General features: G+C 35.3%; 2 protein-coding genes across 5 annotated transcripts in view; one reads left to right on the plus strand and one right to left on the minus strand.

Annotated features, from left to right (window-relative positions):
• LOC105163983 (alanine--glyoxylate aminotransferase 2 homolog 3, mitochondrial-like) lies at nt 2,519-7,925 on the minus strand. Its single transcript, XM_020695039.1, has 8 exons — nt 7,612-7,925; nt 7,024-7,254; nt 6,749-6,919; nt 4,638-4,781; nt 4,365-4,544; nt 3,188-3,413; nt 2,986-3,099; nt 2,519-2,898 (listed from the first exon to the last, which is right to left on the minus strand). Exons 1-8 carry the CDS (start codon nt 7,855-7,857, stop codon nt 2,705-2,707), a joined length of 1,506 nt encoding a protein of 501 aa, XP_020550698.1. The 5' UTR covers nt 7,858-7,925; the 3' UTR covers nt 2,519-2,704.
• LOC105163871 (E3 ubiquitin-protein ligase listerin) overlaps nt 10,829-25,215 on the plus strand; it is a 21,204-nt gene continuing 6,817 nt past the window's right edge. For 2 of the 4 annotated variants that reach the window (XR_002287212.1, XR_002287211.1), the window contains exons 1-11: nt 10,829-11,009; nt 11,122-11,236; nt 11,354-11,419; nt 11,901-11,978; nt 12,161-12,252; nt 12,884-12,986; nt 14,413-14,565; nt 19,919-20,577; nt 20,716-21,199; nt 22,088-22,554; nt 23,715-24,429. Coding sequence is in view for 2 of the 4 variants with exons in the window: in XM_020694395.1 (XP_020550054.1) it covers nt 10,954-11,009; nt 11,122-11,236; nt 11,357-11,419; nt 11,901-11,978; nt 12,161-12,252; nt 12,884-12,986; nt 14,413-14,565; nt 19,919-20,577; nt 20,716-21,199; nt 22,088-22,554; nt 23,715-24,429 (2,985 nt within the window). In the remaining 2 variants the exon portion in view is untranslated. Of the gene's footprint in view, nt 11,010-11,121; nt 11,237-11,353; nt 11,420-11,900; nt 11,979-12,160; nt 12,253-12,883; nt 12,987-14,412; nt 14,566-19,918; nt 20,578-20,715; nt 21,200-22,087; nt 22,555-23,714; nt 24,430-25,215 lie in introns of those variants that run through there. The other 2 variants (XM_020694395.1, XM_020694396.1) reach the window with 2 other exon arrangements.

The raw sequence follows: 25,215 nt of genomic DNA on the forward strand, positions 1-25,215 counted from the left end.
ATCATTCTTCCAAATCTAACCATCTTGAATATAGCGAGCGATGGTTGTATTGTGAAGTATAGTCATTATAAGTCTTATCTAGTACAGTCAAATTATATAGTAAGGACGGTTGATTCCAAAAGAGGATCTGTCCCTTATCAGTAAATGACAGAGAATTCTCCTATGCGCTCTGAGATGGTTTAGACTCTAAAAGTTTTTGGCCAAAGCGATTGATCGATTGAGGATATGTTTCTTATATTAGAGCAGTAGAGTAAACGCGTCTCAAATATTATGTATAGTTGCCTAGTCAAGGATGAGAACCAATGACTAATTTCACATCCTTGACCAAAATCAGGAGACGGTTAGCAGTAGGACCGTACTCGTATGGATTCAGAACCTAAATGTTCACGCCACTATTTACCAAGTTTCTAGTGCCATAGTCTGTTGCTAGACGACCCCCATGGTGAAATGATTATTAAATTAGATCTAATTAATTGTGCTAATCACACACGCCTAAGTTTAGCTGAGGGTGAATCTAAAGAGACACCCTACCACTATAATGGGATGAAATTAATTTAGAATTAATTCCAAAATAGTTGAATTGATTTAATTGGATTAAATTAATTCTTGGAGAAATAGATGATTGAATCATTTATTTAGACCAACCCATTGGATGGATGATTGAAATTTAATTAATTAGATTAGTTAAAAATTTAAGTTAGCCATTATAATTAATTGAATTAATTTTATTGGACTTGGTCCGATTTATAAATTGGATTTATAAATTGAAAGAGAGATAATAAAAGTCTTGGATCCTTTAATTGGGTTAAATGATATTGGCTTATGAATTAAACTAGGTTCTATTTAAAGTTCATGAGATGTAGGCTTGATTTAATAGGCTTGATTTAATTAAAATTAAATCAAGCCTAGTCCATTAATATATAAGTCCAAGGCCTTGGTTAGAGCATGACTAGATTAAAGGAGAGTCAAAACTCCTTCTTGGTTGTGGTGTGGCCGAATTGGTGCTCTAGAGTGCACCAAAATCAGCCACAAGGTAGCTTTAAGGGTGGTGGATAGTTGTCTGAGTCTTGTTAGGTCAAAACTCTTTGGTATCTGTGACTAGGTCTCATATAAAGCCTCCTAAACCCTCATAGCTGATCAACAACTACTACAAACACATACCCACAAAGTTTCTCTCCCATTTTCTCTATAAAAATCTTCTAAAGATCTTTGAAATCAAAAGAGGAACAAAGGATCAAACGTTAATCAATAATGTTGTTAATTCTTTGCACTTCTGTGGAGGAACACATACCCACACGTACCTCTGATTTTTCTTTGCATTCTTGACCTATTTATATTTATTTTTGTATATTGAACGCCCAAAAAAGATCAAGAGTACACCCTCCAATCGTGATTTAATTGTATGTTGAATCATTTTTTACACTTTCATCGCGTTTTCAGGGCCGATCCACTCCCTTTAAATAAAACTAAGAATTTGGGCATTGTGGATTTAAATTGCACAATTGAAATTCATTCTAAATTCTTAGAGTTATGGAACTAACTACAAAAACTAGTCATTCTAAATTCTCTCTTCCTTTCTCTCTACCCCTCCCTTAACACTGCAGAAACTCTCTCTCTCTATTGTCTCTTTCTTTCTCACTCATTCACTCACTATTATTATTGCTACTGAAATAGTAAAAATATTATTGCTAGAATAATAAACAATTATAGGTTAAATAATTATAGTTTCAATTATAAACTAATCCATTTAAGTTTTAAAAAAGAATTATCGGTTAAATAAAACAATTTTGTTTAAAACGTGTTTGAAGAAAATAAAATTAAAATTAAAAATTAAGCCAAAATCTTTCTTGATATTTGATTCAGTTTCCAATTTGACAGACTCCAATTTGATCAAAATTGAGCAATTTTGACTCAATTATAATTTTCTAAAATTTTGATTTTTTTTTATTGTAAAAATTCTCTATTTGGTAAGTAGGCGTTAATGGTATTATATTATATATTATATATATATATATAACTTTCTTATATAATTAATGTAGATTCAATATTTGATTTAAAAAAATATATAATAATTGATTTTATATACATGAGATCATGAAAGATCAAAATTTTCTTTCATTGCTATTTAATTTTTATTTCATGAGTTCATGAAATATATAAATCTTATGTTATATAATTATTTTTGTCTATGAGTTAATATAAATTCCTTATGTTCGAAATTTCTTTCCTTCATTTTTATTTTTTTACTTTTTACTTTTACTTTTACTTTTATAATTATCAAGTTGTGTTTCACGAGTTCATGAAATATATGATTTTTATGTTAATTATAATCATTTTAATTTAATTTGTATTTATCGTTTTGTATGAGTTTATAAATTTCTTACGTTCAAATATTTTTATTAATTTTTAATTTTTATTATCATTTTTAGTTTCAAAAAATAAAGCAATCTATCCACTTTCATTTTTTAAAATTCATGGGCATAAATTGCTACATTTTAAACAATACATGGGGATAAATTACTATTTTATTTATCATAGGGGAGTTGTTTGCTTATTTGTCCTATACATATCGGCAGATTTGACAACAAAATGTTGCATTCTCTCGTCATAAAATTTGAAATCTGCAGTACTTCCTTTACACAACATCCTACCAACCAACCTCTTGCATGCTCACTTGCACAGCATTGCCCTCAGCGTTTATATCTTAGACAACGCGTAGTCCATCACATCGACCAGAAAATCTACATGAATATTTGAAAAAACAAGACGAATACGTATGAAAAGAAGAGGAAATATGGTGATAGAACGAACCGACGTCCTCTCTGGTGAAGCAGAGGGGTGGTGTGATCCTAAATACATTGCCCAAGAGCCCCCCTTTTCCTATTAGTACTCCCATTTCTGAGCACTTGCATATATGACGAATAATTCAGAAAGACATTAGAAGAAAATTAACGTGAGATGTTAACATAAAGGCAAGAACGACACCTTTCATCTGCTCCATCACACCAAGAGTTTCAATCTTGGCAGGCGTTTTCAAGTGTCTATCTGTCACGAATTCGACTCCCACCAGCAGGCCTCTGCCCCTGACATCCCCGATGACTACACGATCGTATCATAACATGATTGATTAGATAAATTTGTACCTTTTTCTTAAGTACAATATTTGCAATTTGGAAAGCGGACATACTTTCGTATTTATCCTTCAAAGAACTAAGACGCTGCTTCAAATAGAATCCAACATTGAAGGCATTCTGCTGAAGCTTTTCTTTTTCTATTACTTTAAGAACGGCAAGCCCCGCGACAGCACAGACAGGATTGCCGCCATATGTATTGTAATAGTTTCGACAAGCCAAGACCTCTGCAATCTCTGGAGTAGTTACCACTGCACCGAGTGGTATGCCATTTCCAATGCCCTAAAGACATTAGATCCGACATAACACGCTAACAATTAGACGTTCATCTTGTTTTCTACTAATTGTTAGCGTGTCGTGATTCAGAATCACGACACCCATTAAAAAAAAAAAACAAAATTACAAAACAAAAAGGTGGGTGTCGTGATTTAAAATCACGACACCAAGCATTTATGTTGAAAAAAATAATTTTTAATGTCAAATCACGACTCGACATATTAATATTAATATATTTAAATTAATTATATTAATATAATTTATTTATTTTTTATTAATAAAAAAATAAATAACTTTGTGTTTGAGTGTGGAACTTGCCCTAACTTTACATTAAGGCTCGAAAATCCAACTCTACACTGAGTTGACAGGAGTCACAGGGTGGTTGGCGCCATTGAGAGTTTACATTTGCAATGTTTTATACATGTTTTCGTGAAAATAATTCAGAGGTGATCTTTCTATTATAACTTTGCACGAAACTCTCATAATAAAAATCAATCCCGCACAACGTAGGAGAATTCTCCATATTATATGTTGGCAAAAGTGAATCTATCAGAACGAATGCCCCAATTTAAACGAACCACGTGAAATGCACATGATTTACTCCAGCTACTTTTGCAAAATCCCCCGCTGGAAGGACCAAATTTGCAAAATGTTAAAAAGTTACATAAAGGATAAAAAAATCCAAGTACCAACATTAGAGGATCAAAAATATACATAAACCTTACATTAATCTTTTTTTATGTTGCAATTACCTTATTTTTTTCTGTACTTCCTAAACACATATACAATTTGACAGAAAACAGTACCCCAACACTATGATAGTAGGAATTATTTGTATTTGCAGTACTTAAATTTTGGTATTAGGAAATTAATTAATTAATTTTCATATTTTCATAAATGTGGTTGAGTGACAACTTCCAAAATAAAGACCTGTAAAAGAGGACATAGAAAGAGTACCTTGGCCATGGTTACAATGTCAGGCACAACATCGTGAGCCTCAAATCCCCAGAAATGGCTGCCAGTGCGAGCAAAACCTGATTGGACCTCATCAGCAATGCAAAGGCCCCCTGCTTTTCTAATGCTGCTGTAGACTGCTGGCAGATATCCAGGAGCCAACTCCATGATCCCACCCACTCCCTGTACGTAAAGATTGCATTTTGTGAGCATAACGGACCTGAGCAACTGTATATATATATATATATATATATGTCTGAATAAGATGTACTCAACCTGTATGGCTTCAGCAATAAAACCAGCAACTCGACCGGACGTTCCGTAAGTAATTATCTCATCGACATCTCTCGCATACATCGGTCCGTCAGAGCCGAAGAGGCCTCTATACTGGTCCGGATTCTGTGCGTGGTGGACTCCCGTCTGTTGCACATAAAAGCTAATTAATAAACATGTCATGTGCACAGTTTTGTAGTCTTTACAGTACATGTCATTTGTGACTAAAACTGTGATCATAGAGTGTTCAGGATAGGAAATGTGCACCTCAACTACATGAATATGCCAGAAACTAACCCTTTTTTTTTCTGTAGAAACTAAATGATATATTTTCTATTGGAGTTTAATCTTTAAAATTCGGAATATGACTATTTTCCAATTCAAATTCTTGACCCTCAACCTTCCAATATCACGAGGAAATTCTAAGGCTAAAATCCATTTACCCCCCCCCCCCCTTTTAATAAAAAAATCAAAAATCCTGTGTTTTGGAAATAGACTAAAACCCACAATGTGTTTTGTAAAACTCAGCGAAAACTACCATTTTCATTAGTGATTAACGGAAGGTATATTAGATACGTGAGTGGTGTGAGTCATGGTGTTTTTATGGCATTTTGGAATAAAATGCCCCTATAACCTTATTTTTATTGTTCTTTTTTCTTGCATTTCCATCCCTTCTAAGAATATATATAATTTTCTTGTTCTTAACTATGTTTATGTAAATATCAAAATACTAAAAAAAATTATAAGTTTTTTTATTAATTTATAACTTAAATTGAAAATTTAAACTAAAGTCAGAATAGAAAATAGTATATAAAAGTTTATTTTTTAAATATATATAGATGTGTATCCATATAAATGCTAACTAATAATAACAACAATATTCAATAATTTAAATTATTATTTATTTTAACTATATTTTAATAGATTATGTTAGTTATTGTGAATAATACTAAATTTAAATTACTATTCTATGAATTTAAAAAAAATATTACTTTATTTTGTATTTTTTAAATTTTAAATCAATTATTTAAATTTAAATGACCATCACCCCCGAATTTTGGGTGAGGCATCACCGTCACCCGGAACAACTTTGGGAGACCGCGATGCCATTGGCCAGATAAGCTTTGGGCAACAACGACACCGCGCCATGATTCACTGGTGATCTAGGTGAAAGTGAAGCCGCCAAATTGTTGTTGCTTCCTTGCAGGGATCGCATTGCTGGCGATGGCGATGGCGATGGCGATGGCAAGGTGTGGAGGAAGGCGCGATAGGCGGCGAGGGTGTGGTGGGGGTGGGGAAGGGGGATTAATATTTTATTAAATAAAATAATAATTTATAAATTTGTTAAATTTAATCCTTCAATTTTTAAGATTAATGGTTAAGATCAATTGATCAGATCTACATCTTTTATTTCAAAAAAGATCCAACGATCATTAAAATAAGAAAAAAATATATATAGCAAGAAAGGGAACGACAACTTTATAGAAAAGTTAACGTCGTTATTTAATGGAAAGGAACAATTGGGCTATATTTAAGAAAACAGTGGCAGGCTTTCGCCTAATTTTAAACTATAAAGGGGTCAGTGGCAGGCTTTCGCCTAATTTTAAAACATAAAGGGGTTTTCAATTGAGTTTTCAAAATACAAGTCGCAATTCTAATGGGAAGATAACACTTTCTGTCTCGTATTTTGGGATTATTACATTTTTCGTCCCATAAGTTAAAAAAATCTAATTTTAGTCTTTTATTAGATCTTGTTTGTATTTTGACAAAAAAGATACGTGCTAAACATGTGAGAATTAACTCTTTGGCCACTTTTAGTCCATATCAGTCATCAAATTATCATTAATAGTCCTATAAATTACAAAAATTTATCACTTTTAATCATTTTATTAGATTTCATTAGTATTTAAGTTAAAGGGCATGTGCTTAACACGTATATTTCTCACCAAAACATTAACTTAAGACAATTAATGAAAATGTAGTAACCAATGAAACAAAAAGTGTATTGATCATATAATACAAAACAAATAATGCAATTTCCCAAATTCAAATAACATTAGCGCCATCAAACGACAAGGCATGCTCACATGATGTTTATATATATAAATATATACCTGTATAACATTAAACTTGTAGCTACTCTGAGCAGTGGCAGCCATTGTGGCACCTGCATTGCCATGATACCCGTTCCTAATCGAGATTACGTCGTGAGAACCTGTGTACAATCGGGCCATCATCAAAGCCAGCTCATTTGCCTCTGTCCCGGAGTTTGTGAAGAAAACGACCTAATGTACATAACATACACATAACCCTAATTGTGTTAAATCATTCTTTCAAGCAATCAAAGTAGTCTCTCTTGAACTCAAACAACAAAAGAGATTGAATAAACCTTGAGGTCACCGGGCATCTTTGACGCGAGAGCCTCTGCAAATTCGGCGATGGCAGGGTTCAAGTACAGAATGGTGGAATGCTGCAAACGCTTAGTCTGATTGACGATGGCGTCCACCACTTCAGGATGGCAGTGCCCGCAAGAAACGGTAGCTATTCCCCCGTACGCGTCTAGATATCTCCGGCCCTTTTCGTCGAACAAGTACTGCATCTTTCCCTCAACCAGATTCAGCTGCACCAACAGAAAAAGGAAAAAGTGAAAAATGAAAAATGAAAAATGAAAGTTGAAAGTTCCATCAAACCTTGAAATATCGGAAAGTACAAATTCATTTCAGCAACTTTGTTATGTAATTTTTAAAATTTGGCACGTTGAGGATAAAAGTTATCGGAATTTGCTAAAATGGTCGAAAAAGAGCACATGACCTACAGCCTATTTAGGTGTATTTTTACAGTCATAATAGCAAATTACGACCATTTTTTGTTCCGAAAATTTTAAAGTTACAGGATAAAATTGTCAGAATAAATTCGTAAACGACATATATATGTATAGTATATAATAAATAAAAGGGAAGAAAGGCTGGAACATAACTGGATTCTTGAAGAAATGAAAGACGGCTGGGTTGAGGAATTGTTGGCGTTTGCGGAGGATGTCATCGGCCAAGGGGCCGGTGTATGGGGGAGGAGTGTAGTCGAAAGGGGGCATTTTGGGGAGAGGATGCTCATTTTGTTGAACAGGCTTGGTGAGAGTTGATTGCAATGCAGTTGAAGAGCAACGAAAGCGAGAGGTTTTAGCCGAAAATGCCCTTGGGAAGGCTCTTTGCATCATCTTCACCATGAAAACCAGAGAATTTTCACATACACAATGTGGAAATTAAGAAAATGGCCACCAGACGTGCATGGCAGGTGAAGATGAAATTGTGGGATTTAACGTCTTCATTGGGAATTATATATACACTATATAGTAATGGACTGTCCTTATTTTAATCCAGGACCAATAACTTAACTAATTATAATTTATTTAAAATAATAAATAGTTTTTCTGCCTCAATTTTAGAGATCGAATTATATGGTGTGACACAAAATTTTAAGTAAATATTAAAAAAATAATGCTTAAGAGTGTAAGAAATAATTAAGAATAGTAGTATTTCATCTGCATGGTAGATAAAAAGAAATTATTTGAAATATCAACTATACAGGTGCAAGACTTTGGCAACCATGCAATACTGCAGTCACATAAGTCAGGACCAAAATACAGTCTAACTATATACAAGGCTATTGTGGCTCCTCAGTTTAGAGGATTATTTTTCATACTATCACAGCTAAGGAGTTCCAGTCATACCAACCATACCATACGGCTTCCATTTAACAACTCTTGCAAGACATTTCAGTGAACTTGACAACCCACTTATCAAGCACTCCTAAAGTATATAGACTTCATACATGTGTTGATGTTGAAGTGCCACACTCATCACATGAATGCATTATTTAGTCTAAATCTCTATAGAACTCCTCAATGCCATTCTTGAGGATTCTTGACTTGGATCCAGAATATTAGCTACTGCTCGAACAACACCGAGATGATGGTCAGAAATAATACACATTCCAAATAGCCCTCTTATAATATACTTGCTAAACATTTGAAGAAATCATTTCCAAGATAATTAATAGAATTCTTCATCAACAATTGCAAATGCAATAGAGAGTACATATTGACTCCTATCCATGACGTTGTAATCAACTCATAGGTGGTTCATTCGATGATGACATACCTTGTCCAGTGGTTGCCAATATTTTGGTCATATGATACTTATATCAACCTCGTTCTTGGGGTTCTATGGTGGTATTGGAAATTTAACTTCATTTGGTTTGGAATTTTGATTTGAAAAATTTATAGAACTATCTGCTTGAGGATCATTTACAGCATCATCGTTGGGAAAAGTCTCTGGCCTCGTGATAGCTCCGTGAAGGGCTTGCACCAGTGTATTAATTTTGATGTTTTCAAGAAAATCGTGATTGGAAGACAAAGAAAATCCTTAGTTGGCTAAAATTGATATGTATTTGTCCTACGGTTGACTCAATATTTGTGAATTAGTATCAGGGTAATTTTTTTTTCAACATATACTTCCATGATTGGGTAGCCAACTGCAGGGTCCGAAAAGAATGACAAGTTGTCATCATCTTGAATTTGTATAAGAGTTTTTTTTATACCACAGAGATATTGACATGAATATTTTGCAAATACCTTCGTGGCAACCATATGACATGGCCTTAGAATGTATTATAGCCTTACTAATTGAATGTAACCCCCAGTTCTAGACATCAATATATGGTATTATCTTCTATGCTATTGTCAAAAGACATCATCTCGAACATGTTTTTCATCGATTCGAAATAAGTTAAAATATTCCGAAAATACCAGATACTCAAGACGTGAGCCTTAATTAAATCTCCTGTAAAGCACGTATGGACACAGACTGACATCTATAATACATACAATATGTTAGTAGATGATAAAGACGATTGTGCGTCGACCATCTACTTCCAACAGAATGGATACAAAATGTGGATATTACAAGTGGTACAAACATAACATGTTTCGTATCATCATCTATTAATAGACGTCTGCAAAGTGTGTACCAACTTATAGATGCATCCAAGTTGCATATTGTGGTATGTTATATAATAAAATATATTTTACTTTTTATGTTTTCTTTTATATTAAATTTTATTATTTTTTGTTGATCAGATGGAATCCCTTCGATTAAGTTGTCACCCTAGACCACACGATATTGAAAGGTTCAACCCATTCTTAGACCGAGTTGATGCCACATCTGGAAATGTTTATAAGATTGTCACACAGTCACAGCATACACAACATTTAACTGATCAAAATGCAATGTCACATGAGAATGTCCCACCAGATCCCAACATAGAGGAGAAGTTGCAGCAGAATATCTACTAGTTCAATTGAATATCATACTGTTAGAGTGGATATAGTTGGTCCTTTTACAGTTCATATACTCAACCTTTACATCAACATTGCCATATGTCTGAACCGTCACAACAAGATGATTGATTTCGATCAACTCCATACATGCCAAACCATGTAGAAGCTTATCCTACACAAGTTGATCTTGACATTGGTCTTGACATTAATTAAACATATGCACCAGATATACAATTTTACTAATCCTATTATTATCATTTACTGCATATTATGATTATGTGGAGTCTAGTTTTATAACATTATCAAGTTGGTTTCATATTAATACTGGAGATGAAAGAATAAATAAAACGAGCCAACACAGAATGTTTGTGAGGAAATAAGAAGACCTCGGCCCCAACTCCACCAACACAATTGTGGATAGACAATCATTTTTAAAATATATAATTCTCATAATATTTGTAATAGTTGATTGTACTTTTTAGGCATATAAATTTTTAAATTTATTAATAATTATAATTAACTAAATATTTTAAATTTATAATTATGAATGAATTAATAATTCTAAGGAATAATAAATAAAATATAAAAAATAGAAATCATCAATACCATTGAAGACTTCAGTGTAAAATTAAAAAAAAATCTTGTTAACCATTTATATTAAAATGTTATATACCTTAAAATTCCATTATTTATGTTATAATTTCTTTTGAATTATTTAAATAAATAAGCCTAACATGATTAGTAAAAGAAAATGAAAAAAAGCACACAAGGTCGTTTGAGTGAAGAAAGGGCAAAGTCGTCATTTGTGGAAGCAGCTATAAATATGTCTGCTGAAGGAATTGGCCTCTGGTTTGAAGACTTCCTCTGTTCCTTCCTACGGGGAAAGCTCAATTGATTTATCTCAGCTCAAATTTCTTCCGTCTACTGCTTATAATCGTTATCGACTATCGCCCTAGATTAATTTGAGGAGAAGTCTGGAGAATAATGGGGAGAGCTAAGGGAGAAGCTGCAAGAGCCAAGTCTCGCCCCTCCAGTAGCAGGTTCTTTCCTTTCCCCCCTTGTTTTCCCCTTCTTCTCTCTTGAATCACTTCTCTGAGTGTTTTGAAGATTTCTGTGAATCATATGAATGGAAAACTGACAAGAATATTGCAGTATGGCTGCTTCGCTATTGCCATCTGGTGTTGCGGCTGTGGGTTTCGGAGGCTATGTCGGAAGTTCACGCGTGGACTCTTCACTAGCATCAGGCCCTGATGCCTCTCCTTTTCTGGTCAGTTTTAAATCATTTTTGTATTGTTATGAAGATAAAGATTTAATCGGAAAGTTTTTGCTTTTATCAAGTTCTTATTTATTGGTAGCCATTTTTCCTATCATTGTGGTGATGAAGCAGGATATTGATGGTGAAGTGGCGCAGCACTTGAAGCGGCTTTCACGGAAAGATCCCACCACCAAGGTAAGTTGTAATTCGATGTGCATTTGGGTTTCTTATCGAATTTTCAGTTTTTGAGTTTTTGCAAACTGATGGTTCTGATGCTGCGGGTTGAGTTATGTTGTCCGAGCTGTTTGTTTTTTTGGTTGAATTTTGTAGGTTAATGAAGAAGCTTGATCTTGAGATCAGAAACATTAGTATCATTGGTCGGCATGAACATGAGATGCCACTTGTTAGAACATATAGGACTAAGTTTATACATACTTAGCTCTCAAGCATCCTCTCATGAAGATTTTACTCAGCTTATACTGTTGCATGTTTTCACTAATCTATCTCTTTGATGTTTTCGTTAAGATAATGTCTGATAACTGTGTTATATTTTCACAGTATTTGTGTCAAATTATTTAAGCTCCTGTCCTTTAATTTGGGTTGTAAATGTTTTTGGGTGGTGCAGACCAACTATTTTCACATTTTCTACTAGCTTGCTGACTTCAGTTTTTCACAGCTTAAAGCTTTGGCATCACTTTCTCAACTTATCAAACAGAAAAGTGCAAAGGAAATAGCAAAGATCATTCCTCAATGGGTACACTCATCTCCGTTGTATTTACTTCTTGATTTATAAACTGGAATAAACGAAGCATGGCGTCTTCTGATTACAAGGAATATTTTCACTGATACCCTTTACTGAAGGCACGTAACTTTATCTTTCATGATGACTAACTTCTTTCAGCTTTTTATGATCTCATTTTTCTTCTCTTGGCATAGGCATTTGAGTACAAGAAGTTGCTTCTAGACTACAACAGAGAAGTTCGGCGAGCAACTCATGACACCATGACTAATCTTGTTGTTGCTGTTGGGTTCGTGTTTAATTGATTGTATATTGAGTGATTTTCTCCAATGGGACTTATTCAATTGCTTTCTTCTCTGAGGTGGGCCTGTGGCTGATGAGGGAGAGGAACTTGTTGAAAGTTGTGATTAGTGTTTTGCCACGAATAAATATAATTAGAAGCTGCTCAATTTCTTTATACTCATAGCATAGAATGTTAAGAAGTTCCAGCAATGCCAATATCTAGGATTAGTTCATTTCAGTTGTAGTCTAAATGCAATGGCACATATATTGTGCTTCATCAAAATGTTTAGGGTTTTCTCATAAAATGAAATAATGTACAATTACTTCTTTTCTCCTTATTTTGCTTCGGAGATGTGCGGTTTCTTGAGCAGAATAGAAGTCTAGACACTGCAGAGATTATGGGATGTGACTTGATAGGATGCTATTGCTTATTAGTTTACAGCCATTTCTATAGAAAGCCCTATGGGGTATCATACAGTGCTTTTGTGAACAATGAGTTTTCATCAGGCTAGTGATGATGAATTGTAAGGAAGTTGATGTTGACATATTGGGCATTGAGTTAAATGTGTAAATTTAGATGCTTTTCCATGTATTTTGTTACAATCCTGTGTTTAACTATTTTCTGTTGCCTTTTTCAGAAGAGACTTGGCTCCACATCTAAAGCCTCTCATAGGACCCTGGTGGTTTTCTCAATTTGATTCAATATATGAAGTTTCTCAAGCTGCAAAACGGTCATTTCAGGTTTATAAAGTTTCTTTGGAGCATAATTATTAGTCTTAGCCACCTGTATCATTTTGTGTCTGTCTTTTGCTATGACTAATATATCTTTTAGAGGCCACCAATTTGTATTATTTTCTTGTAAAGGTGAGCATAGTGAACATCCATTAGGGAAATTTATGTTGCAAAGAAGCTATATAGAAGTAAAATCCAGGAAATACAGCAATGGGATAAGAATCTTATTATGCTGGTTAATCTGTCACAATTGTTCAACATTCACCATTAGATGGTTACTGATGACAGAGCTTGAGAAAGTCTCTTGCACAATTGATACAGCTGAAACTTAACAGTATATAAGTGATGTAATTGAACTGGAATAAGAGAGTGCATGAGAGAAAAGGAGTGCAGCATCCGTTTGATAAGTAACATTCACATTCACTAGTAGTATCTGAGAACTTGTACCATCTGCATTAAATTTTTCTTAGCATTATTGAAATAGAAAATATGTGCAGCTAAACGTGTCTACATGAATTCTCATCTTTCAGAGCTGTGTGGAGCCGTTCAACTTGAAATGAATTATCTTTCTTAATCCATCTAACCTGAGATGTAAAACTAAGTTGTTGTAGGTGGATTTCTTGACATTGTTAAACTACCTGATTTTCATGAATATCGTCATGAACTAGAAATATCAGTTATTTGATGCTAGAGGGATAATGACTCTTTTTTGTTTTCAGTAACAATTTTCTCCAGAGAAGTTGTGCAATAAACGAGGAATGACTGAAAAGGGATTAGACCAAAAATGGCTGGTCGCATCTATGAACTTTGACATTATGCATAAGCCTATAAATGCATGCCACATCTGGAGGGACGGGATTAAGATAGTTTATGCAATAAAAAAACTACGGAACTTATTTAAGGAGTCATTGGTCCAAGGTGCTACTGTCTTAGTGTTCAAGTAACATGGCTTTTGAGACTAGCTTTTATAATCCATGTTTCAGCCTTCAGTTCATATCTTTGATAAACAGACGTTCAAGAACCTACTAGTGTAGCTAGAGGACATCCACAAGAGAAAGTACATGGAAGTAGGGAACAAGAAAAAGCTATGAATTAAATTGTGAAAATCGGGAACTATAATCACTAATTGCAATCCCGAGAGAAGACCCATATTTCTGGCATTCACAAGTGCATACTTAAGCTGGCTTTAGTACTTGGTTTTGTAAACTTTAACTGGTTGATATTGTCCCCCTATTATTTGTTGTCTCGGAAAACCTTGATACGATATTAATATTATTGCTTGTACATTTGAGATCATATTCCTTTTTGACTTCCAGTTCTCTTCCATGGTTCATATTCTTTGATGCTTGTCAACACTATACATTTCTATTCTATATGCCAATAAAATGGGGCAGATGAATTGCTGTCTCATTTATTTTCTCACATCATACCACAGACTGCCTTTCCGGCCCAGGAGAGAAGAGTAAATGCGTTGATGTTGTACTCAACGGAAATATTTGCATACATAGAAGAAAATCTGAAGCTGACCCCACAGAGTCTGTCGGATAAAGAAACTCCATCAGATGAATTGGAAGAAATGCACCAACAGGTAGTGGCGAGTATGATTCTCATTTAATCAAATGATTACACACTTTGAAGTATGCTTATGTTTTGGCAAACAGAAATTTTGTTCTCGCAACATATTGACATTGTATGACCTCCAAAATATTGGTCAGAGGAAATGCATCTAAGCAACCTGTTTTCAAAATGTTAGAGCACGTGATTACCTAGTGCATATGGATTACTGGAACTTCTCTAATAATTTGTTCACAATTTGATGTGGGTGCTATTGTATTTTGGCATCAAGCTGGTCGAGGAGAATATCTGGGGACTTTTGTGTTTGGACTCTAACTACAGTAGAAATTCTGGAATGTAGCGCCAATAGAGCCCAGATGCTAACAACTTCTGGTTTGATTTGTTGCTTATGAACAATTTCTAAAATTGCCGCCCAAGATATATAGATATAAAGAGATCTAGATCCACGTATGCAGGAGAACCTGATTTGTACTGTTTAAGGCTGTGAACAGTGATGTGGTGATTATGCTGTTGGGAAAAGGACGAACTCTTGGGGTACTGAATTTATGATGAGAATGCTTTATTGGGAAAAAAAGAAAGAATTGCAAATAGAGAAGCAAATGAAGATGAGCAGGAGAAAGCGAAAGCACTTCGCCATTGCAACGGCTGACGAGAAGCTACTTAAACATAATATTGACTCTCAGGAATAATCGCTTTTATAGATATATACAAGCTGTAATAGGAAGATAATAGCTTGAATACTATTGGAGAACTAGACCCAAGTATCTAATGTTGGGACTAGAGTTCAAATTATGGTATGGATTATGATGATCTATCTACCAAAAATACCAACGAAAAACAAGGAACATATATGCAAATAGTGTAACTATATTCTAATACTCCCTGGGAACTGATCGACCATGCTCAGTTGGCTGCATGAAAACCGAATCTGCATAATTCTTGAAGCCTTGGTGAACACATCCTATTTGGTCTTATTAAGGGGTGACTGGGGACAAAATTTTCCATCACAACTTTGCGGATGAAATGACAATCTAACTTCATGTGTCTTTTCCTCTCATGAAAAACTGGATTGCGTGCATGTATTAATATCCGCCTAATTATCACAGTACATACTCATCGTATGAGAAACCTAATCTCCCAGTAAAATTTTCAACCACATCATTTGGCTACGTGAGCCATAGCCTATATTGAACTTTTTTACTAGATTGAGCAACTGTAGTTTGCTTTTTGCTATGCCAGGTAATTGAATTACCCCCAACACAGGTGCAATATCCAGGTGTAAATCTTTTGTCGTTTCTAGAGCTAGCATAAGGGGCATGTGAATAAGCCTCTATCTTGAGGTGACCATATTTCATATTCTTGATCAGCCAACATTTACTAGGAGCAACTTGACATACTTAAGTATCTCAAGGCAACTTCCCAGTAGATAGCTCGTGTTTTGTTCATAAATGACTAACTATGCCCAAAAAAAATTAGATGTAAGGTCTTGTTATTGTCAAGTATATTTAACTTCCAACGAACGCTTGTAATTTGCCTGTCTTCTAAACAAAACACCATGTTTGCCCTAGAGTTTAGAGTTGAACTCCATAGGAGTATCAACAGGTCTAGTGCCATGTACGCCAATTTGTTTGAGTAAGTTGAGAGCACACTTTATAAATGAGATGTCAGGTCTTGTTACAGTCGAGTATATTAACTTCCCAACCTGTGTTTTGTATTTTGCCTTGTTCTCTAAACACGCACCATGTTCGCCCTACAGTTTAGAGTTGAACTCCGTAGGCGTATCAATAGGTTTAGTGCCAAGTTTTGAGAGCATTCTTCTTTGGGGTAAAGAAAAAGCCATTTTTTATATGGGCAATCTTGATGCCCAAGAAGTACATAGGATGTCCATGTCTTTTGTGTTGTTGTAGATACCCCTTATCTTCTCTATACCCTCTACGTTACTCCAGAAACCAAGACGTCATCGACATAGACAACCATAATTACCATACCGGATGGCCCCGTTGCACAAATACAGAATGTTCGGTCATCTGTGGAACCCGAACTCATTTGTCACGTTTACTAAACTCATGAAACCACGCTTGAGGACTTAGTGTGAGGCCATAAATCACCTCTCTTATTTTGCATAAGCTGATTCTCCCCTCGGGTAATATCACCAGGAAGTTGCTCCATAAAGAGTCTTACTTAAATCACTGTAAAGAAAGACAGTTTTCACACTCATTTGATACATAATACATAGGTCAATCCCTAATTAACTTCCAAGGATAACAGGACGTGAATGGAATTGAGATGAGAGGAAAGAATGTCTCGAAATAGTCTATCTATAGGTACGAATGAAACTTTTGGCAACCAGATGAGCCTTATACTGATCAATAGTCCCATCAATGCAATTGTTAAGTTTGAACACCCACCGACAAGGACCTCATCTGCACCAGCTGGCGCAGGCACAATTTCTCATGTGCCTCAAGACAAGACAAAAGAGCAGACATCTCCTCATCCATTGCCAACTTCTACTTAAGGTGTTAACACTACATGACAAGACCTAGGGACAGAAGTAGTGGAAAAGCATAATGGCAAATGTATGAGGTCTCAGATTGTCATAAGAGAGAAGTTAGCTAAAGGCCGTGCAGAACAGGATCGTTTACCTTTGCAAAGAACAATAAGGTCACCATCGGAGGGAGTTAGTTGGAAGTCAAGCAGGAACAAGAAGCAACAATGGATGAGCAGAACCATCAAGTTAAATGGATGGTGTTGGCGACGAGTATACACTTTAAGAGGGCGAGGAGAAGTTCAGAATTTGGGTTCAAAGGAGGCACAAAGGATGAAAGAGGCACAGGTATACCAGATGGATTTTTTGTTGTTGAAGTAAGATGATGTAGACTCGAAGAAAGTAACATCAGTTCATGTGAATGACTGACGAGTCACAGGATCATAGCAATGGTACCCTTTTTGCATACAAGCTCAACCTAGGAAGATACACTTGTTAGACCTAGGAGACAGTTTATTAGCACGAGGAGGGAAGGCATGCACAACACTCACACCCAGAAGCCCGAGGAGCGACATGGAAGAGAGGTCGACTAGGGTATGGATAGGAATAAGTAATATCTCCATATAAGACACTAGATGGCATTTGATTTAACAAAACATGCAGTTAGCACAATATCCTGCGGAAAGGACTTAGGGGCATTAATGTGAGACATAAGTTTACGAGCAACATCCAGAATATTGCAAAAGCCCCTTAACCCTAACTATTTTCAATAAATGATTCTTTTTCCTTTAACTAGAAGTTACACAAACCTCTCTTGGACATTGTTGAAAAAATTGAGTTCCTCCCATGAATTTGTCAGTTTTTAAATTAGGGCTCTTATTACTTATTATTTATACCCTATAAAGTCCTATAATATCCCAAAAAAAAATAAAGATGCTTTGACAGCGTACAGTACTAATTGCACAAATCAAAATCCGATAGGTGGTAATATGCCTGAATCTAGACCCAGACTTGAATCTTCTTTCTCTTCCCATCACCAATATAATGCTTGCTGTCAAGCCTAGAAATTCGAGTTTGACTTCTAAAAATGTGGTATATATATTATGTAGTCCAAAAATTCAAGTTTGACTTCTAGAGGTGTATTGTAGTGACATGGTTGGTTGATTAGTTGTTCATGATGGTGATTGTGCCATCGTGCTCATTGGATTAGTTATATTGTTTATTACTGAAATTAGTTGATATAATTGAGATGGAGTTGGTGATGGTAGATGTGGAAGGCCTAGAAAATTAAATAACGCTAAAAGAGACCATCTGCAGGGTAGTGACATTCAAGGTAAGGCATGTGTAACAGCAGAAAGCAGGTGATTTAGGCCTTCAGGTTTCGGGTTGGAAGGGGAAATTCAGTTTCAAATTAAATATGAGAAATTTAATGTGTATTTAATTTGAAGTATCTATAGTTTTTTCTAATTTTGTTTTCTGGTAGAATATAATATTATGTTAAAATCAAAGATAACTGAAGGAGAAAACAAAATATAGGATACATTAAATATTTCCATTTTCTATTTAAAAAACTTAGATTTTGCTGATCGCATGTAGAATATGAACTCAAAATCTTATGATACAGTAAAAATATCAAAACCTGATGGGAAGTAACGTAATGAAATTGGATGATAATTGGGGGATCTATGGAAGACTTTTTAGGTTTATGTAACTAGACAAACCTTGGTGCTCTTGAAAACCTGCTGACTTCACAAGCCAATGATGGCAAGCGTGAAATTGAATGTTTGTTGATTCTTGTTTGACATTGGCTTTTCTCGGCTAGAGAGACTAACAGGGCTACATCAAGAACAAAAAAAAACTTAATGGAGGGAGATGTAAGTTTGGAAAACCAAGGGACTCTATCTATATGAGACCTAGAATGTCTATGTAGTATCTTGTTTTATTTATTTGTTGCCAAACCAATGCATGTGAATTTGAAAAGTAGAAAACCTGCGATTGATCTCTGATGTTGCGGATTGAGTATTTAAACTTACATTCACCATTTCTATTGGTTGGTCAGAAGGAATTCAGAATTCATTGTGCATATGTGTTTGTGGGGTGTGTCTTCTTCTGACATTGTTGGTGGGTAGTTAAATCTCTGTTTTTGAGTTTGATTAGTCTGAATTGTCTCCATGCCTAGGCTTTAAAGTTTCTGATAGGCAAAGGTTGATTTCCTTTACTTTGTGTGCTTGTGCAAGGGAAATTGCAGTGTTACTGCTGGTTTGCCTTCTTGTTTGTGATTTACAAGATATAAGCAGGTTAAATTTTACATCTGTACTGATGCACAATCAATATACTTGATCGTTAAATCATCTAATTGAATTGGATGGGAAGATGAGATCAGCCAATTCATCAACTTGCGTTTGCATTTCATTATTTCACTCCTTTTGAGATGTTAATGTTTTCATGAATTTTTTATTTTTAAATTTTTACTTGCTTTTTCCAGTTTAATAATCTCTAAAGACCCTAATGCCGAAGAAAGATTGTGATCTGTTACCCTGCCGCCGAAGTTGTGCCAGTTGTGTTTACCACTTAGTTGTTCATGCCTGTGGTCTTATTATTTCTTTTCTCTTCTCTCGTAGTCTTCATGCATGATTTTTTATTTTTTTATTTTTACTTGCTTTTTTCAGATTAATAATCTGTAAAGATCCTAATGCCGGAGAAAGATTTGTGATCTGTTACCCTGCCGTTGAAGTTGTGCCAGTTGTGTTTGCAACTTAGTTGTTCATACCTGTGGTCTTATCATTTCTTTTCTCTTCTGTTGTAGTCTTCCTGGTATAGTCATCTGATCATCTTATTTCTAGTGTCATTTTAAAGCTTGATTGGGGTTGGCTGTTGGCAGGTGCTTTCTTCATCATTACTGGCATTAGCAGCACTTCTTGATGTTTTCTTCTCCTGGCATTCTGACAGTTCTGCTACAGAAAATGTAACTGGTGAATCAAAGCATGCTATGAAAGCCAGGACCATTGCTGCTTCTGCTGCAGAGAAGCTATTCTCCAGTCACAAGTATTTTCTAGACTTTTTGAAGTCTCAAAGCCCAGCTATTCGGTCTGCAGCATATTCAGTGGTGAGAAGTTGTATAAAAAACATTCCTAATACTATCAGTGAAGAAGATATAAAAGTGCTTGCTGGGACAATACTTGGTTCTTTCCAGGAAAAGAATCCAGCTTGCCATTCATCAATGTGGGACACTTTCTTACTATTTACTAAAAGCTTTCCTGAAAGTTGGCATGCAGTGAATGTCCACAAAACTATTCTAAGCCGGCTATGGAATTTTCTTAGGAATGGGTGTTTTGGATCTCAGCAAGTGTCATATCCAGCATTAGTTCTATTCTTAGAAATAGTACCTTCAGAAGCAATCACAGGGGATAAATTTTTTCTTGAATTTTTCCATAGCCTGTGGGCAGGAAGAAGCATGTCTTATTCTTCAAATGCAGACCGGCTTGCATTTTTCTTGGCAGTGGAAGAATGTTTTATTTGGGGCTTGAGAAATTCTTCCAGGTATGGGCACATGTAGGATGTGACAGTTATATCTCCTTTGAGACTCACTATCTGTGAATTAATTTCTTGGTTTTGGCATTTTGTTTTTCTTATTTTATTCTTAAAGACTAAAACCTACTTGTGTGCCCTTGGTATCAGATATTGTGTAGGAGCAGATGCCATTTACCATTTCCAGCATACCCTTATTGATGAGATACTATTAGGGCTTCTGTGGCATGAATATCTATTGGCTATCAGCCCAAAATATCAGGAAGCATCGTTTTCATCGTGTACTCAGGGTGAATCGAAGAATAGCATCCAACATATACACAAGGAACCAAGAGAAGCAGTGAACAGTAAGCATTCAATGGAGTATGAGGAAACTCTAGGGAAATGCATCATTAAAATTCTTTCTCAGATTCATTGCCTAAAACATGATTTGCTATCGGCATTCTCCTTGAAGTTTCAGGCAAATTGTCTGGATATATTTCAGCAGACGGAGTATTCTTCTCAAAACGTGCTATGGGTGGTTAAGTTTATTTCATTACTGGACAAATATGCTGTGCAGAAAGGAGAAACGTGGCCCTTGCTTGACTTGGTGGGGCCGGCATTGAAAAAATCTTTCCCATTAATTGAGACACTTGTAAGTTACACCAGGAAATTCCATTCAGTCTTGCTGGGGTTTGTTTAAAATGTTTTAGAAATTATTTCTTATTTTTCTTTGTGATTCTAGTTGCCATTTCTATCTTAAATTGGATTCTTCACAATGATACCTTAGGTTTCTTTTGAAGATTCTGTTCATCATATTATTACTTTCAAGGAAAATATATTCATATTGGGAGTCAAACATGGAGAGACAGGAGGGCAGGGACACTGGAGGTCTTATAGATATTATCTTAAGATTAGTTTAAAATAAGTAATTAGAGTATTGGAAGCATATTGTCATGGAGGAGCACTGCTAGTTGGTCTTGATTGCTAACATAGGTTAGAACTCAGAATTTAGTTAGAAATCAGAGTCATTGAATAGCCTACTTTATGTGGAAGCTTAGTTTTTGTGTTGGAAAGGTGAACTCTTGGGGTGAAAAGATTAATTTTTGCTCTTGTTCCTGTGTATAGAGATGTATATAAACTTGTTTCAAAGGGTCAAGTACACTTGATAGGCTACAACTCATTTCATAAATTTTCTTTTCTCCTGCGCATTTTCTTTGAAAATGAGATTAAGCTCATTTCGCATGTACTTCGATCATATTGCATCGAGCAAGAACTAGCATAATATTTGTCATTTTATGAGCTGTCTTTGATTTTAGCACACTTGTTTGATAAACTAGAGCTGTTCACTTTCTTCTTCGAAAATGATGTCTAGTGCGGTACACTGATTGAATATATTTCACCAATTATATATAGCAAAATGTCAGCTTCTTCATTCTCTTTGTTCTTATATTAGTTGTTTAGGTTATCTCTGTTCGTGTTCTCTATAGCAATATCTTCCTGAATAATCCATTTATTGCTGTATCGATTTTGTTTAAACCAGGATTCACCAGATGCAGTTAGGCTTATTGTCGTTGCTGTTACTGTATTTGGACCTCGCAAAATTATTCAAGAGCTCATGTGGACTGGCGTAGGAACAAGACAGTTTTTGCAATCTTTCACCGACATAATTATCCCCTGGTGCTTAAAAAGTTTTACTCCCTCTACTGCTGCTAGATTGGATCTTTTGCTCTCCTTGCTTGATGATGAGTGTTTCTCACAACAGTGGAATGACATTATAACATACTTAGTGAATCGAGAAAAAGTTGGTTTCAATCCTGGAACCATGGATGGAGACCAAATATCTGTCTTGGCTATTCTGATGGAGAAGGTCAGGGAGAGAACTAGGAATGGTATTAATCGGCCTGGCTCGTGTGAAAGCAACTGGCAACATGAGCTTTTAGATTTGGTTGCTATTGATGTTGTGAAAGCTTCTCCACCTTTTGGAAATTCAGATGCTCGATTTTTGTGGTATGTGAATCTCTGTGAAATATTTTCAACTTATGCTATATGTACTACATTGAATTTTATCCGGACATTGCATCTACTTTATTTAGTCTGTATGGCCTCTTTCTTTATGCCACAACATATTGATGAACTAGTATTGCTATTTCTTGATTGGATGTTAAGGTGGAAGTACATTTTATCTTTCTGTCAACGCCCATAAAATGGCTATATCTCCAATAGAGAATACAATTGGTGAAGGAGGCTATTGTAAAGGTTTGAAGAAGGATATGTTTCACGAGGTTATTGTAAATCTGGAAAGAATATTTTATGTTTCTGTTAACTCTTATTTCTAAATGTATGTAATTAAGGAATGTTATGCTTCCATATATGCCCTATTAGCTTGGTTGACGGCATAAGATGGTTCTGCTTACACTCCTTGCGCTTTTGCCCGGAATAAGCTTGTAAAATTACTTGATTATAAGTCTCTTATTCTTGAAATTGTTTACAGCAGTTAACCTAAGTAGTCATCTTGAGCTGACTTGGAGATCAGACGCATTTGTAAAGCTTACAACAATTTTATCAGCCCTGCAATCTTTGTTTTTCACAAGATTTTGGCCTTTATTTTCTCAAGGTTGCTTGATACGCTTCACTTGAGGCAGAAAGAATGAAGGATGAATGTATCTCTGATTCATTTTTAGAGTCATCCATGGATGGTCCTATCCATAGTCAGGAACTACATTATAGATGCTTGTTCTATGTTCCTGAATGAGGAGATTGTACTCATGTGTGTTCTTATTGGCTGGGTGCAATGGCATGACAATATAAGTTAAGTAGCCCTGCATGTTAGTTCTTGGAAATGATTCTTTTGTCTCCTTCACATATTTTATTGTGGGTTCCTGAGAATAATGGGTTGAGTTGGTCAAATACTTCATTTGTAGTAATCAGTGGCTTCTTTCCCATCAGTATGAATAATAATATTTGCTTTGTCAGGCTAGGTATTGGTGACAATGAACTTTCTAGATATTTTATTCAGTTAACGAATTTCAAATGTTTTAAGCATTTTCCCAGATCACCTAATGCTGAAGAATATTTTGGGTTTTTTTAATTTTCCTGCGAGTATTAAGAAAATCACTACTGCTCATAATATGATAGTCTTATTCCATTGCTCTGAACTTGTGTGGCAGTGCTGTCGTTGGTGGAGAATTTGAAGATGATAAAGTTTGCTTCCTATCACGAAACACATTAATTTTTGTATTCGAGGAAGTACTTCGGAGGCTCATGACTTTCATGATGGATTCTCCTTTTGCTTGGGTTCAAGATGTATTTTCTTTGTTAATTAGCAGAAATTATTCTGAGTGGAGGTTGGAGTCTTCTAGTAATCTGCTGGATATGGCTCATTTTGCTTTAGATATTCTAAATGATAGTTACTTTTGTCTGAATACTATTGAGGGTGAAGGTGAGCTAGTTCAAGGTATATTGGCTACAATTTTTATAATTGACTGGGAATTTAGCTGGATAAATGTTTTGGAGAACAAGCTTGATGAACATATAGGAAAAGCCCAGGCCAGGTTGACGTTTTGTGAGGCTGTTCATGCTTTTCGCTGCAAAATCACTGACCAGTTCTTGAAAAGCTTTGGTGTAAATAGCCGGAAGAGCTTGGCCACCACTTTGATCCAATCAATAAAATGCATTACATTTGTAGATTATAGATTTGATCCAGACAATTTCATTTCTTCCTGCTGCCAATGGGCGGTTGGTACTTTTGAATTTTTCTGTCAAGACCAAGTGGAGGAGCAACACTTGTTGGAGCAGTTTCTGAGCAAGAATGATTCATGGCCTTTATGGATAATGCCCGATACAGCAGGAGCCAGGTTATGCACTGAGAATCTGGATCTCCAGGTGAGTTGTGCTATGATTCTTTCTTTTTGTTGTTTTTCTTTTATTTTTCTCTGAAATTATGCATGCATAACCTCCTCTCACCCCTGCTTATTCAGTCCTTACTTATCACAGTGTAGCTATGCTTTTTGTCAGTTAATACATGAGTACAATGAGCTTTCTATTTTGGAAAATCCTGTTGTGTAATTATATTCTCCATTCGCTTCACATTGAAACTGGAAGCTCAGTATGTTTTAGTAATATGCTGGAAGGTATAGGAAATAGGCTTGCGGTCTAAACTGACTGGGCTGGGCGATTGGAAAACATAATATTCTGTAGTGAGATATCACTTTATAAATGGTCTTGGGCAGCAATATGATCTGTCTTTATTACTTCAAAAATAACCTTCTATTGATGCAGCTTTCTACATGAGAAAATGCTTCCATGAAATCTGTTCATGTTATTTCATTTTCTTCAAAATATATTAGTTATCATCCAGGTCCTTCTTGAAGAACAATAAGATTTTACAAGAATGATTACTGCTGTTCTCCAAAAATTTTGGCTATTAGAGTCTAGTAGACAATTAACAGTAGCAAATGCACATACTTGCTTTTTTTATTTCTATCTCACTTCAAATGATGCTAACTGGAATGCATAAAATATGAAACTGGAATAAATGCACACAGTTATACCTATTACTATTAGAATTTGTCCTTTGTAAAATTACAAGTGCCCCCTTCAAGTGGTTGTAGTTGTAATTACAAGTATACCCCCCCCCCCCCCCCTCACTTTCGAAAAACTTTCCCCAAC

This window comes from Sesamum indicum, linkage group LG6 (assembly GCF_000512975.1).
Source record: "Sesamum indicum cultivar Zhongzhi No. 13 linkage group LG6, S_indicum_v1.0, whole genome shotgun sequence".
Taxonomy (NCBI): domain Eukaryota; kingdom Viridiplantae; phylum Streptophyta; class Magnoliopsida; order Lamiales; family Pedaliaceae; genus Sesamum; species Sesamum indicum.